The sequence below is a fragment of the Phoenix dactylifera genome, chromosome 2, assembly GCF_051530095.1.
Source record: "Phoenix dactylifera cultivar Ajwa chromosome 2, Ajwa_hap1_PhDact_Kaust_v1.1, whole genome shotgun sequence".
In the NCBI taxonomy this organism is placed as follows: Eukaryota; Viridiplantae; Streptophyta; class Magnoliopsida; order Arecales; family Arecaceae; genus Phoenix; species Phoenix dactylifera.
Genome location: NC_143191.1, coordinates 38,572,954 through 38,587,049, shown reverse-complemented (window position 1 = coordinate 38,587,049; position 14,096 = coordinate 38,572,954). Strand labels below are relative to the sequence as shown.

General features: G+C 37.6%; 1 protein-coding gene across 2 annotated transcripts; it reads right to left on the bottom strand.

Annotated features, from left to right (window-relative positions):
* Positions 1-6,026: 6,026 nt before the first annotated feature.
* LOC103705382 (outer envelope pore protein 16-3, chloroplastic/mitochondrial-like) lies at positions 6,027-12,238 on the bottom strand. Of its 2 annotated transcripts, none has more exons than XM_017842319.5 (3): positions 12,102-12,238; positions 9,323-9,679; positions 6,027-6,403 (listed from the first exon to the last, which is right to left on the bottom strand). In XM_017842319.5, exons 2-3 carry the CDS (start codon positions 9,657-9,659, stop codon positions 6,324-6,326), a joined length of 417 nt encoding a protein of 138 aa, XP_017697808.4. In that variant the 5' UTR covers positions 9,660-9,679; positions 12,102-12,238; the 3' UTR covers positions 6,027-6,323. The 2 variants fall into 2 exon arrangements, with proteins under 2 accessions (XP_017697808.4, XP_008787301.1); XM_008789079.6 differs by lacking the exon at positions 6,027-6,403 and adding an exon at positions 6,538-6,961.
* Between the last annotated feature and the right edge of the window lie 1,858 nt (positions 12,239-14,096).

Genomic DNA, 14,096 nt, shown 5'->3' with positions numbered 1-14,096 from the left:
TATTATCTATTACTTATATCAGTCATCACAATAATAATTTTAATATCTAATTAATAAAATAATATATTTAGTAGCTAAAAATATTCTTATAGCTGATATAAGAGTAAGATAGAGATACAATAGTCACTTATTAATGGATGTCTATTATAAGAAAATATAATATTATCTATTTCCTTAATTACAAGTGAGTATAAGTGAAATATAATTGAGTATCTTATTTTTATCAATTTTAAGTATCAATTATATAAATACTACTTGCATTTATATAATCGATATATGTATGATTGATATTTGAGAGTATGATTTAATTAAAATAGATATACTTATCTAAACTGAAATGGTAATAATATTATTGTATCAGTTTAGAGACTTAAGAAAGTTTATGTGCGACCATTATTAAGATTATTATTTAATGTGTAATAAAAATTTAATTATTAAATTTTTCTATTTATTATAATTAATTATATTATTACATTATATTTTAAAAATAGTTAGAGAGGGAAGGAAAAAACTATAACTCACTCATTTGTGAAGCTAGCATTTTAAAAGGTTTGTCATATATGGATTACGTAGTTTTTTTTGCCATATCTTTGGATTGCAAGTTTTCTGACATTCCATCTTGGTTGTAGTCATGTGGCAACATACTCAAGATTTATATGCAGAGCTCACATGCTCTAGGTGAGGATCTGTGCAAGCGTGTGTTTAGTCTCGCATCGGTTATTCGTTGGATAGATCTTGAGTACTTATACAAGATTAAGAAATCTAAATAATACCTTATGACTAGCCACTTTAGGTGAGGTACTAAGTTGCTACAAGTAGTATCAGAGCGAATCCGGCCCATAATTTATATGGACTAGGGGACACTGCAGTACAAATTCATTGGGGCTGACCACGGACCGATCATGGTGTTTATGAATAAATTTGAATGGATTTGAACCTTTAGCCTGACGAGGACATCAAGGTTTGAACGGAGAGAGTATGTGAGGACTCGTGTGGGCGTGTGTTTAGTCCCACATCGGTTATTCGTTGGATAGATCTTGGATACTTATCCATGATCAAGTAATCCAAATAATACTTTCCGGCTAGTCATTTTGGATGAGGTCATATGTTATTACACTCTATCAATCTACTGGTCTTCATCATACCATTAATTATTGTAGATTTGCCCCTCCTGCAAGCTGAAGAATCTAAATTTATTGACAGCCCACACAAGTTTATGTTGGCAATCTTGCAAAGACAGGGACCTCTGAGGTAGTTAGCAAATTCTTCTCCAAGAAGGGAAAGGTTCTTAGTGCAAAATTGTCTAGAGTGCCAGGAACTAGAAAATCTACTGGCTTCGGCTTTGTTACATTTTCATTTGATGAGGATGTAGAAGCTGCTATTTTGTCATTTAATAATGCTGTAAGTATGCTGCCTTTTTTAAAGAACACAGACAAATAAACCGCCTTTTGTATTTGCACACTTTGTTTACTAACTCTGGATACCATTTGCATTTTGCGTCACATGCTACAGTAAAATATTCGTGCAACTATTTTTTTTTCAAATAACCAAGAAGAAAAATCCATTACCTGAGGGTCCAATTGTACAATGCTAACTGCATCTAGAGCCTGGTTAGTGTATTCCTGTGAACATAAAGTTCTTTGTCTTACCTTCCCTACCTCTCCCTCCATTTCATAGGTTGGTTCCTTCCCTTGACAAACTTCTTGTAATCACAGTTACCGCTACTCAGTGATCCTTTGTATTCTTCTTAAATTCTGTAAAACGGCCGGTCACGTTAATCTAGCGTAAGTACAACAACAAAAGTCAAGATACAATACGTGGCATAAAGATGAGGGTATAATCTTAGAGCATTCTTGTTTGTTGTAGTCTAACCTGATTAATGGACTTGTTCAAGCATTTCTTGGCCAAACGACGTTAGAGGTGAATCTAATGGGACCTCATGGACTCTATTAGCCAGGCAGTGATTCCACTCAGCAGTCCCCATCCAGCTTGCTTGCTCTTCAGTGAATCTCTTATAGCATATGTCTTCTTCCAACACATGCTTGCAGGTTCATTTCACTTGCACCACATATCTGCTGTAAATATAGAAATGACTTGAATTTGCTCCAACACAAGCATCATGTATCACTAGCATAGGTATTTTTTAATATTTTTGTTGCTTTCAGGTGTTAGAAAGGCAGAAGATTCGGGTCAACAGAGCTTAGTGATGCTAATTGAGCACTTGGGAGCATGGAAAGGGTTGTATGTTTTGTTAGTGAGACAGGTTTTGCTTATTAAAAGAATAATTTTGAAAAAGTTAAAAGAGTTGTAATCAAATAACTTTAGTCTCGTGTCCATAATTTTGGTCCAAATTTTATCTTGTCAAAATTAAATGTGAAACGAAATGCGTGTCAACTTTCAGAATTTGTGAATATATGTCAACTCTGAGAATTAATCAATTAAAACTCGAGCCTTCTCATGTATGTAGAATCTAGGAGATGTGCTCGGCAAATTAAACAACAATGGCACACCTGCAAGTGGAAATAGATTTTTGATTTGGGGCTGTGGCTTCATCATCTTGTTTGGAGTTCACTTGAAGTGGCACCACTTCCCTCTTTCTTTTCTTTTTTTTGGGAGAAACGCACCACCTTGGTTTCTGAATCTAAACAGAAATAACCTTGGTTTCTGAATTCTAAATTTCTTCAGAGCACGCAATCTTTCTAACGTTGCATAGGAACAAAACAGCCGACCTATTATGGTAAGGGTGATGGTAATAAGAAGTGTAACGAGAAGGAATTAAGTACATGGGAAGGACCAAACGATAGATTTCAATCTATAACTTGATCAAGCTTCTGAGGCACTCCTTCACATTTCAAGCTATACATTTAAGTACGGGGTATGTTTGGTTGCAACGGAATCCACAGAAAAAGGAGTAATTTTCATAGAAAAGAAAGAGTTTTTGAGCTTTCCAGACTCGGTAACTGTTTTTTGAAACATGTAAAAAAAAAATGAGAACCTTTATTTGAATAAAAATCACTATGATCTTCAATTATTAGTTCCTTTTTTAGCTAGATTCTTACAAGCAGATCAACTGGAGAAATCATGTGGGCGGCTCTGGCGTTCAAAAGTCAAGATCATGTGCAAAGTCAGGTGATAGAAAACGTGGATTGTAAAGTCCCAGGTCAGCAATGGAAATCGAGATGGGGGCCCACGGGAATCCTGTTAACCGATAGTTCAACGCCACGTGCAACACCAGCTAACGGATGGGGGACGAGGGTGCAAGGACCTGTCGATCTTTTCTCTCTATTTTTGTTCCATATGATAGAGTTCTAATTTTTAACTTTTCTTATGGAGGAGTAGGCCTGTTAACGAGCCGAGCTGCTCAGGCTCGGTTCAGTAAAAGCTCGGCTCGCGCTCGGCTCGTTAGTTAAAGGAGCCCGATCCCGAGCCCAAAATGAGACCCGTTTAAATCCGAGCCCGAACAGCTCATGAGACCAAAAACAAAAACAAATCAGGGCTCTGGAGAGACCTTGGACCTCTTCTTCCCTCGAAAGAAACCCTTGACGAAGGCATCCACGATCCGGTGCTAGGAATTGAGGATCATTCGGTGCGCTTCAACTCCATCTCCATCCTCACCTTCTCCATCTCCACCTTCATCTATTCCATCCGCAAGAATCCATCACCTAGCATCCTCAGCGCCGAGACCATCTCCCCGACTGCATCCGGAGAGTCTCTCTTCCTTCTCCTCCGGCTCTTCTCCAGCCGCCTCTTTATCTCCTCCATCGCCGGCCTTGCCCCGCCATAGCCCCTGAAGAACCGGTTGGTAGGGCTAGGGTTCATGACGCCGCCAGGGCTCGGGATTGGGGCCCTCTCCTCGACCCTAGATCCGGTGGTGATCTTGGACCGTATCGCCTTCGAGATCGTGAACCTGAGCCTGCCGCCGATCTTGCCTCCGTTGGCCATGAGGCGGTGGAGGTTGCGGGTATTGCCACTGCCGACTCCGCCGACACAGGCGCCGCCATCGTCCTCGTCATCGTCGTCGTTCATGACATTGTCGTCCTTGTCGGAGCAAGAGCGCAGTGGAGTGGGGGAGGGGGAGGGGCGGGAGGCGGCAGAGGCTGAAGCGTAAGGGGCGGATGAACACTGCCATGCTCCATGGCATCCATCTTGCGGAAGTAGATCTAGGAGGATGTGGGAGGGGTGGAGAGATCATGAGCGAGCGACCGGGGCTCGAGCTCGGGCTGGAGCTCGTAATTGAAATGAGCTTTACGAGCTTAAGATCGAGCCTTTGCTTTGCCAAGCAAACTCGAGCTCGAACTCAATACAGAGCTCGGTACCTAGCCTGAGCCCGAGCTTCTCGGCTCGGCTCGTCTCGTCTCGTTAACAGGCCTATAGAGGAGGCTCTTCGGACTTGTTTGGTTCACCAAAAAATTTTCACCTTGGAATGTTTTTCATTAAAAATTGATGCCTATGGTACTAGGAAGTGAATTTTAAAATGTTTAGTTGATCAGTGATATATTTCAAAATAATTAATATTTAGTTGAGCATATACTTTCTTCGAAAAGCTATATAAAATACATGTTATGCTCTTAATAAAAAAAAATCTTATCTCATTTATCTAAAAGCTTAATAGCACTTTTGGATAAAAAAATACACCAAGTTCCAACCGATGGAAATTGGACTTTTTCAGGCTTTTTTTCCCTATGAATTATAGAAATTTTATTCCTATAAAAAATCTACTTTTTCATTTCTCTTTCCTTTAAAAACTTCAGCTAAATATAAGGTATTTCTTTATTTTTTTATTGACCATACTTTCCCCTCCCCCTCCCCTCTTCCGGAGAATCAAAAACGAGTCCTTAATTCAATTACACGGGTTTCTAAGCTGCCAATCTCAGACGGTTCACTTCTTTTACTCCAGAGGATCCGAGGAAGCAACTTAGTTCACAAGGAGTTGCATTGGCAAGATAGGACTGCAAGAATTTATTTTTTTTATTTTTTATTTTTATTTTGGTAGGGAAGTGCGAGAACAACTTAAACTGTTAGTAGGTGCAGATGGCTGGACACGGGATCAAACTAGAGCCTGGGAAGACAATGGAATGCATACTGCAATGCAGAATTATGTTGAACAAAAGGTCGTTTGATTCCTTGCAGTTAGAAATACGATGCAATAGAATGTGCACGTAAGTACAGTTGTAGCTATTATACTTGCTTGTTGCTAAACTTCAATTGCAGGGATACATGCAGTTGTAGTTTGTAAGCACATAAAAATATTTTTTTGTTGGATCATTTGAAGTGTGATCATCACTGTAATAGGATGGTCTGCTTACCACGGCCTTGTGCTTATTTTCAATCAAAATATATGATTATAATAAAATAGATATACATAAAATAAGAAATATTATTAAAAAAAATTATGTTTCTCATAAAATCGTATTCTATTTCAGAGAAAAAATAAATTAAATCCACCAAAAAAACTATTTTTGAAAAAAATGGAAGCAGATCAAGATGCCTTAGTGGCATTACATCAAGGTCATTGATAAAAATTAGGTTTCCATTGGTGGAAGCGGCGAGGAAGCAAATAAAGGTGATGAAGCTGGCTAGAAGTTCGCGGTTCATGGGACATGGCCATACTTGGAAAAGGGGCGATTAGAATGACATACCATACACCTAGATTTCTTTCATCAAACAACTAGTAGGCACGCTGATATCGCATTTTGAGTAGAGATAAATGAGGAAATTGCCGACAGAGGACGAGGCATCATACTTGGACTTTACACTACCAGCATGGACATGGCAGCCAAGGTTAAGAAGGGTGGCGATGCTATGGACGTTGATTGCATAGGAATAGCTAAATTTGTCGAAGCTAAGTATCATACTCTTATATTAGCTAATAAAAGAGGTGCCATATAGATTTATTAACCAGGGCATTCCTTCATTCAGTAACTAAAATTTTTGGGCTATGAGTTTGTATAAGTGATATCAAAGCTAGACTTAATGTGCTTCATATCCTTATTAGTTATATGGCCCCTTATTAGGAGATATCAGAGTTGAGTAAGATCCGATACGATAGAATAAGATCCAAGCCAATAACGAGCCCCCACCTGATTAGGAGCCCGTCCATGATGAGAGCATCATGAGAGTAGTAGAGAGGGGCACACTTAACATAGGTAAAAGCAACAATAAAGATGAACACATTGGTGGGCCAAAAAAAAAGGGAAGTTAGGGTGAAGGTGGCGGAGGGGAGAGGGTGGTTAGAGGGCGGGCATAGCATGAAGGGAAAAAAAAAGGAGAGGAGATGCGAGCACACAGGAGAGATACCCTGAAGGTTGCACGAAGAAACAAAGCTAAGACACTGCAGCATGAGATGAATCTCGTCCAGCAGCTTCCGTTGCTGCAGCTCTCGTCCATTCAGCTGCTCCTTGACCTGCAGCAACCCAAACAATTTATGAATTTTGAGACAGCAGGAATGTATGAGCATGACAAAATGAACTCAACAAAGTAATTCAAGTCAACCAATTTTGCCAGCAAAATTTTCGCTGCCTCATCACATACAATCAATCGAGCTATGACCATATTGTTAGATTGTTAATTTTTGACAAACCATTATCCTGTGAATACATTCTTGACAATGTTACATTCGCCAATCATTACAATAGAGAAAAAAGAAAAACAAAGAAATAAGATCTTCCTTCAAAGGCTGCAAAGGCAGCAACAGACTTCCCAAACGGGACGGGGAAAAAAAAAAAACAAGAGAAACAAATGGGGACCCTCTAACATTTCCACAGCACCATGACCTAACCTGTTGACAGGAATACAACTACCTTTTCTTTGTACAGGTAATCAGTTAACAGAAGGCCTTTTCTCTGTAAGGTAAGTACTTTTCACTGGTCATGAGTCTTGTCATCTGACAAGCAATGTTCCAGCACTGCAGAAGTGAAAGCCAGAGCAGATCCACAAAAAAGAGCTGATGAAATGCTCCTACCTGTAAATTTAAAAGTATGACCTGATGATAAATATATATATGGTACCGAACAATGAAGATGAGATATGGTCGTAGATCTTATTTCACTAAAAAGATTTAATATGCAATGGAAACTCGGGAACAGAGGTTAAGAGAGAGAAATCTCAGATAAGCTAATTTCTTGAAGCTGATCGAGATGCACTGATTTTTACTTCAATACTTGGATTAAAATAGAAGTATAAGCTTGACAAAGTGGGACAAAAAGTTTAAGCAGCGTCTACTGCAATTTCCAACTCCCGGGAGCAGAAACGTAAGCTCCTATTTTTTTGGTGGGGTACGGTATTATCAAACTTATTTATTCAGAGGATCTATCTGCTGCTATTCTTATATTTAGATACAAAGGATATGCATAAAGTCCCACTTTTCTCTCCAAACGAAAGAATCAACATATATATTACAGTAATTTTTTTTTAGATATAAGATTTTGCTCTTCAATATAACTAGCAAGCTAATAGAACAGGTAAAATATTGATGATACGTACATTATAATATCCAACAACTTTTCAGATATTTCAAGTTCAATTGGCCATAATTCCAACACTACCAGGTTCAGTTTCCAAATTAGTTTGTCTGATAACAATCACTTTTCTTTTCAGCATGTAGGTTTAACCATCTAGCATCACTAATCACAACATTTTGGTAAACTGATAATTCATTAGTTAAAACATAGATATAACAGATGCCTAAATATACCAAAACACATATTGGCACCAACACAATTTGAACTTCACACCATCAACTACAGAATAATGTAATAAAGAAAGCATGTTGAATACTGAAGTGTAAATCATGCAAAGGCTTTTCTTCAATAAACCAGATGATTTATTACACAAACAATTCAAATTTACAAGATCTTAATTTGTCTTTGGACAAAATATGGCAAATTACTGTTGTAGGGAAAAGTCAAAGTGTTCAAAAGCTAGACTTCAACATGCTCCAAATGTTCATCCAGAAAACAAGGTTTGCTAGCAATATTGAAGGCAGTGTTTGCCAAGCTAACCCAAACTGGGCGGTTCGGCCTATACCGAACTGAACCAATACAAAATCGGGATGGTTCGGTTATAAAAATCTCTTCGATACTCTCTTTCCTCTTCGACACTCTCGCCCTCTCTCTCCCCCTTTTTTGATGCTGACCAACGTCGACCGACGTTATCTCCCTCGAATGACTTCAACTACAACACCGTCGCCCTTGATCAACATTGAAGGCAATGCCATCGTCCTTGTCGACATTTTTGGCTCCGATCGATGGTTAGGGTTAGGATTTCGACTGTTGCTGCTCTCACTCTCTCTCCCCTCTCTCTCTCTCTCTTCCTCCCTCTCCCCCTCCTCTTCATAAGCCCCCTCTCTCTATCTATCTGTCTCTCCCTTCCTCTCTCTCCCTCTCTATAAGCCCCCCTCTCTCCCTCCCTCTTTCACTCCCTCCTCTTTATCTCTTCGCCTCTCTCCTTCTCCCTTTATCCCCTCTCCCTTTCCCTCCCCCTGGTTTCGTACACCTTGGTTTGGTAAGTTGCGTACCGGTACCGTACCGCATAGACCACCAGCCAATACGAGCCTTGGTACAAGTTCTGTGAACCAAAGTCAAGATGAACCATTCCAAATTAATAATGATTTCCAATAATACATAAGAATCTTAAGCTAAATACTTTTCGGGTCTAATGCTTGCATTCCACTTTTTTTTCACCTTTAATAGCAAAATAGTAAATATCTAAAGGTTGTGTTTTCCTAATAATTCATCAATGTTCATGACAATCTAGAAAATGAGTCAAAACTGAAGACATGTCCGGGCTAATTTAAGCATACATAACCATGGAACTTAACAAAATAGTGAATAGTAGGGAAATACTATACTAACACAAACCCTCCAGATTCCAAATGTTCCATTAGTACTAGCCCCAATTAATTAGTTATCCAACATAAAGGTTTCTTGTTGTATGTCAGCAATAAATAGTAAATTCTAACAATCAATCATCTTTCTGCACATCCTCTTTTTACTTTTAATCATGGCTTGCAACTTGCAAATATCAATAAAGAGGAAAGGACTTTAGAACGTTCAAAGACAGAGGAAAAGAATTCCACCAAAAAAAAAAAAGACGGAAAGAAAGAGATTTGCATAAGTGTCAATATAAACATGAGAATTTATATAGAATGGGAAGCTGTAGGATACAGCATTGTCGTATGAACATTGTTGGTGATAATTTTGTATGAATTGCATTTCATTCATCTCAGTGAATTAAAGCTGCATAATAGTTCAGAATACAGAAAAACTTAACTTTATAAATGTAGTCTGATAAACAACTCAAGGAAGAGAAGAAAATAACAAACCTTTGAAACCCAAAACAGAAGCTCCAGCAACAAAAGCACCCACAGCACCATTAATGAAGTCCTTCTTCTTTCTCTGCTTTTCCAACAGTTGATCCACACCTGCATATATACCTCCAAGGGCAGCAAAAGTAAGTCCATAGTTACCACACACCTTGAGGGTTCTCATAAGCTCTGGATGTGTCACGTTTTTATTCACAGGGGGCACATCACGATCAAACAGAGTAGCCACAATTGCACCCGTTACAGTCCCTGCAGTTAAACCCATTGTTGCTCCCTTGACTGTGACCATGATTGGAGTATGTTGATCTAACAAGTCTCTAACTTTTGAGTGCTCCATGCCTTTCTTTCGTGCACAAACTAATCATGAAAGAAGAGAAAAAAGCCAAAAAAAAAAGAAAAAAAGAAAAAAAAGATTTGTGTGATTAAACATAAGCCATTGTTAAATACAAAAAATGAAATAATTGCAGGACAAGAAAGAAACACAAAAACAAAGAAAAATAATTTCCTCAAGAAAAAAAACAATAGAGTAAAGTTAAAGAAACTGAACTTTTCTCATCTTACATCTTTGAAGTCTAAAATTCAATCATACAGATATTCTTTTGTACGTCCCAAATACTCAAACATTAACAATTATCCCATCCAATGGTAATGGCTTAAGATCTTACATTTGCAGGTAAGGGGTGTTTAGAGATAATATGGCTAAATTTTATTAATTCCATCAACCTGCAAGAGCACTTTGTGACTGCATCTCAACCTGGCACCAGAACTCCACGAAAATGTCACAAAATCGTTGGCCAAGGTAACCATGAGGAAAAGAAGGGTTCACTCGAAACTTAGAAGGCCACTTCATGGGTAGTTAGACCAACCTTAATTTTCACATGGTCAAAGCTCATATAAACGGATAGTAATTTCCCTAGGTTAAATTCACTTAAAGGCCAAAATTACAAAACAGTAGCTAAAAAGAAAATGGAGGGCACTTACCCTTTGGAATTAAATATGAAATTTCTTTTGAAACATACATAGAGTCTTTCATAAGAAACAATCAAGAATTTGGATACAACATCTTCAGCAAAGGTGAAGATGTCACTCTCTAGTTGCTCCAACAAACTAGGTACGTCAGTAAGTCATTAGTTCCTCTACAAGGCCTATCTTTTTCGAGGCCAAACCCCTAATATACATTATCGATCCCTTCCCTAGAAGCTTAATCCATTGAGGTATAGTGGTAATATAATATGGTATTAGAGCCAAAGGTCAGGAATTTAAATCTCCATTCAGGCCAATTTTACCAATTCATTTTCCCAAGTTTTTTCTTCCCTTAACTCCTTTTTGGTTGAGCCAATAATAACTCGTTCTTATCATGTGACTCAGAACGAAAATCCGATGGGCTAGAAAGATTTAGACAAGTCTGAAAAATTGGAGAAAAATATTTGAAAAATCTTATTAATGTCGAACCGTCTCGATTGCGTGGTTGCAATGAGTATTTATAGAGATATTCTTCCTCTAGAATAAGAAACTTGCTATAGAGATATCCTCCCTCTAGAATGAGAAACTTGCTATACAGATATTCTCCCTCTAGAGTAAGAAACTTGCTAAGCTATGAAAGTGCAGAAAAACATGCCTTAGCTATGATCACTAAATTAGGCCACGCTTGACTTTCGCTTAGACTGCCGACGATCCCACTATTCAAGGAAATTTATGGAAACTTGTTCTACATCATCTTGAGTCCTTGATTCATTTATACCTTTGCATGGTCCTGGCAGCACGTGAGGGAGGTGTTAAGGACTTATATGTATTCTTAACCCCTTCCCACATGGAAATCTACAGCATTAGGTGTTAAGGACTCATTTATATTGTTCACCCCTTCCCAATGGAATTCTGCAGCATTACTATCCATAGTGCATAGAGTTTCAGACGATCCTATCAACAATCTTTAATCGGAAACAAGTTACCTTACTAAAAATTTGTATTTACGAGCTTCTCTTGTACATCAAACAAAATTTGTCGTTTCGGTACTGAAGCCCATACCAGTGCCATATAAGCTCAGTATCAGTACGGTATGGTACAGAATTTTTTTAGCATGCCGAGTGTTAGTACCGGTACTCAGTACTCGGTATGTCATTTATACTGGATACCAGCACCAAACTAATATACTACAGTATGCCCTGTATCGTCCAATTCAGGCCGGTACAATGTACCTTGACATCAAATGTATGCAGCTGAATGACTTCTTGAAGACCCCTCTCTTTATTTTTTTTCCCTAGAAACTCATAGCAGTCGTATGAAGAGAAATCGTTTAGAAAAAAACCCTAGAAATCCACATCGAACGATAAATAAACAATCTTATGATCAATATGAAAAGGAGAACAAAAACGAAATTAAATATTAAAAAACAGTTCCATAAACAGAATATTCAGCATTTTGTACTCCATGCCAGGAAACAAGAAAGAGATGGAAAGAAAGAAACGATTCCAGACAAGAAGAACACGAAGCACAATTCTAGATAGAAAAGTATATCAATATCGATTTCAGAAAGGAAAAACCAGAAATAAAATCATACGTACTCCATTCAAAGGATCAAGAAACATATGAACGGGAAAAAATCGATCGAATCGAGAAGAATAAGAAACCAAAAGCAAGAATATTCTGTATTAAGAGGAAAATAGAAATCAAAGCGGATCAATTCCACAACCAAAAATCACAAGAACAACGAAGAGCAAAATTAAAATCAGATAAATAAACTAATAAAAATTATGAATAGATTAGAGAAACAATCACCAACCTTTTTGCGCGGGGGGGAGCGCTCGGCCCCTCTTCGGAGCGTTTGGAGCTCTTGAAGGAGAGCTTTTTGGACCTCAAGAGAATAATGGTAATAGGTGAAAATTAGGAAGAAACGCTCTCCCACCGCTTACGAACCGAGATCGGACGGCTGACAGACCAGTTCTGCGTCTTGATGCATCGTTGCACTGATTTGGATCGTCCGATTGAGAGACCGAGTGTGACGATGCGATTGCTTGCCCCCGCCGACCCTGAACGCCTTATAAAACGGCCCATGGGCTCACAGGATGGGCTCGTTACTACAGGATGGGAAACAAATGCAACCCAACCCGATCCAATCCAATATCCAACTCATTGGCTGTGATGGCATACGGATATACCATCAAAGGAAAAATGGAAGGCAGTGCAATTAGGGCAAGCACCTTTTATCATGTGCTTCTTTTGAACCTAAGTTTACATCACAGGCAGACTTTTGTGCAAAATGTACTTGATTATTGATTTCATGAGAAAAAAGCTTTTTTATTTTCTTTCTCCTTCTTCTTTTTTTTTTTTGTAGAACGATACATATTTAAGAAATGATCTTGTCTCTCCATCTAAGTATGGGACAGAATATGATATACAAACTTCAAAAACCTAATATATTTATTATGGATATCCAATGTATATTTATTTAATAGACTACCATCCATCTCATATGTATTTATATCTAGGAGTGAAATTGTTGAACCCCTAAATGTGTTCATTTTGTCAAAGAAAAATCAATCTTTTCTTCTAAAATCAATAATTGAATGGATTTTTTGTGCAAAATCTATATATCACAGAGTAATCTTTTGTGTAACTAAAATAAAGAGAGAGATGCTGCCTGTCCCATGATCCATAACAAAATAGTTTTGATATCTTTGGCCTCATTATTATAGTTATCATACATGCATGAAATGATATGAGTGGAAAAAAAAAATCATCCAAATAATTTCCAATTGTTGGGAAAAAAATACAATCAAGAAATAATGATGCTGCAAACTTCTTCTTTCTCTTTGTGTAATTAAATAAAATATCACTCACTAAGCAACAATAATCTTTTTCAATCTACTCAAGCAAAACAAGTAAAATAATTAAGCAATCCACACACAAGAGACAATACAATTTTTTTTTAACATGAAAAATTCTTCGATGTGAAGGAAAAAATCACGGAACCTAGTCCATCCAAAAAATTTTACTATTTAAAATAATAGGATTACAATAGATTCTTTCTAGTTCAACTAGAGATTGCACAAATATCAACAAGATTTAATTTTGGCTTCTACAACAAGAACATTCATCACTAATATGGTGGATTTTAATAATAAAATCAAAGAGAAGGATTTTCAAAGATTCAAACATTGAGGTAGCTCTCAATGCCGGAAACAACATAATTAAATTTCAACCAAATCTGGATAAAATCAACTATTCGATAATCCGACAAAGTAGCACATTTTCTTCTTCTCTATTTTTCTTTCTTTTTTCCCTTCATCATTTTCCGTTGAGACCCAGACTCCCCCCATTTCTTTTGCGATTACCTCACCCAAGCCAATGATTTGAAATTACCTTCTTATCCTTTTTTTTAAAAAATTCAAATGAGGTGGGTCCCACATGAGGAGGGACCACACCAACAAATCTTTTCCTTCTTATTCATGTGGAGGGTTCCACCAAGCCCGCTTTCTCTCTACAAGCAATAATTTTTTTTTCCATAGGCAAGATTTTAGTCATCATATCCAACCCATTATCATCAGTATGATTTTTTCAAGACATAGTAACTTCATCTCCAAAGCATCCCGAACCCAATGATATCTCACATCAATATGCTTAGATCTCGAATAAAATATAGGATTCTTTGAGAGATAGATGACACCTTGACTATCACAATAAAGCATGTATTTCTCTTATTCTAGACCTAACTCTTATCTAAAATTTTTCATCCACAAAAGTTCTTTACAAGCTTATGTAACTACAGTATACTCGG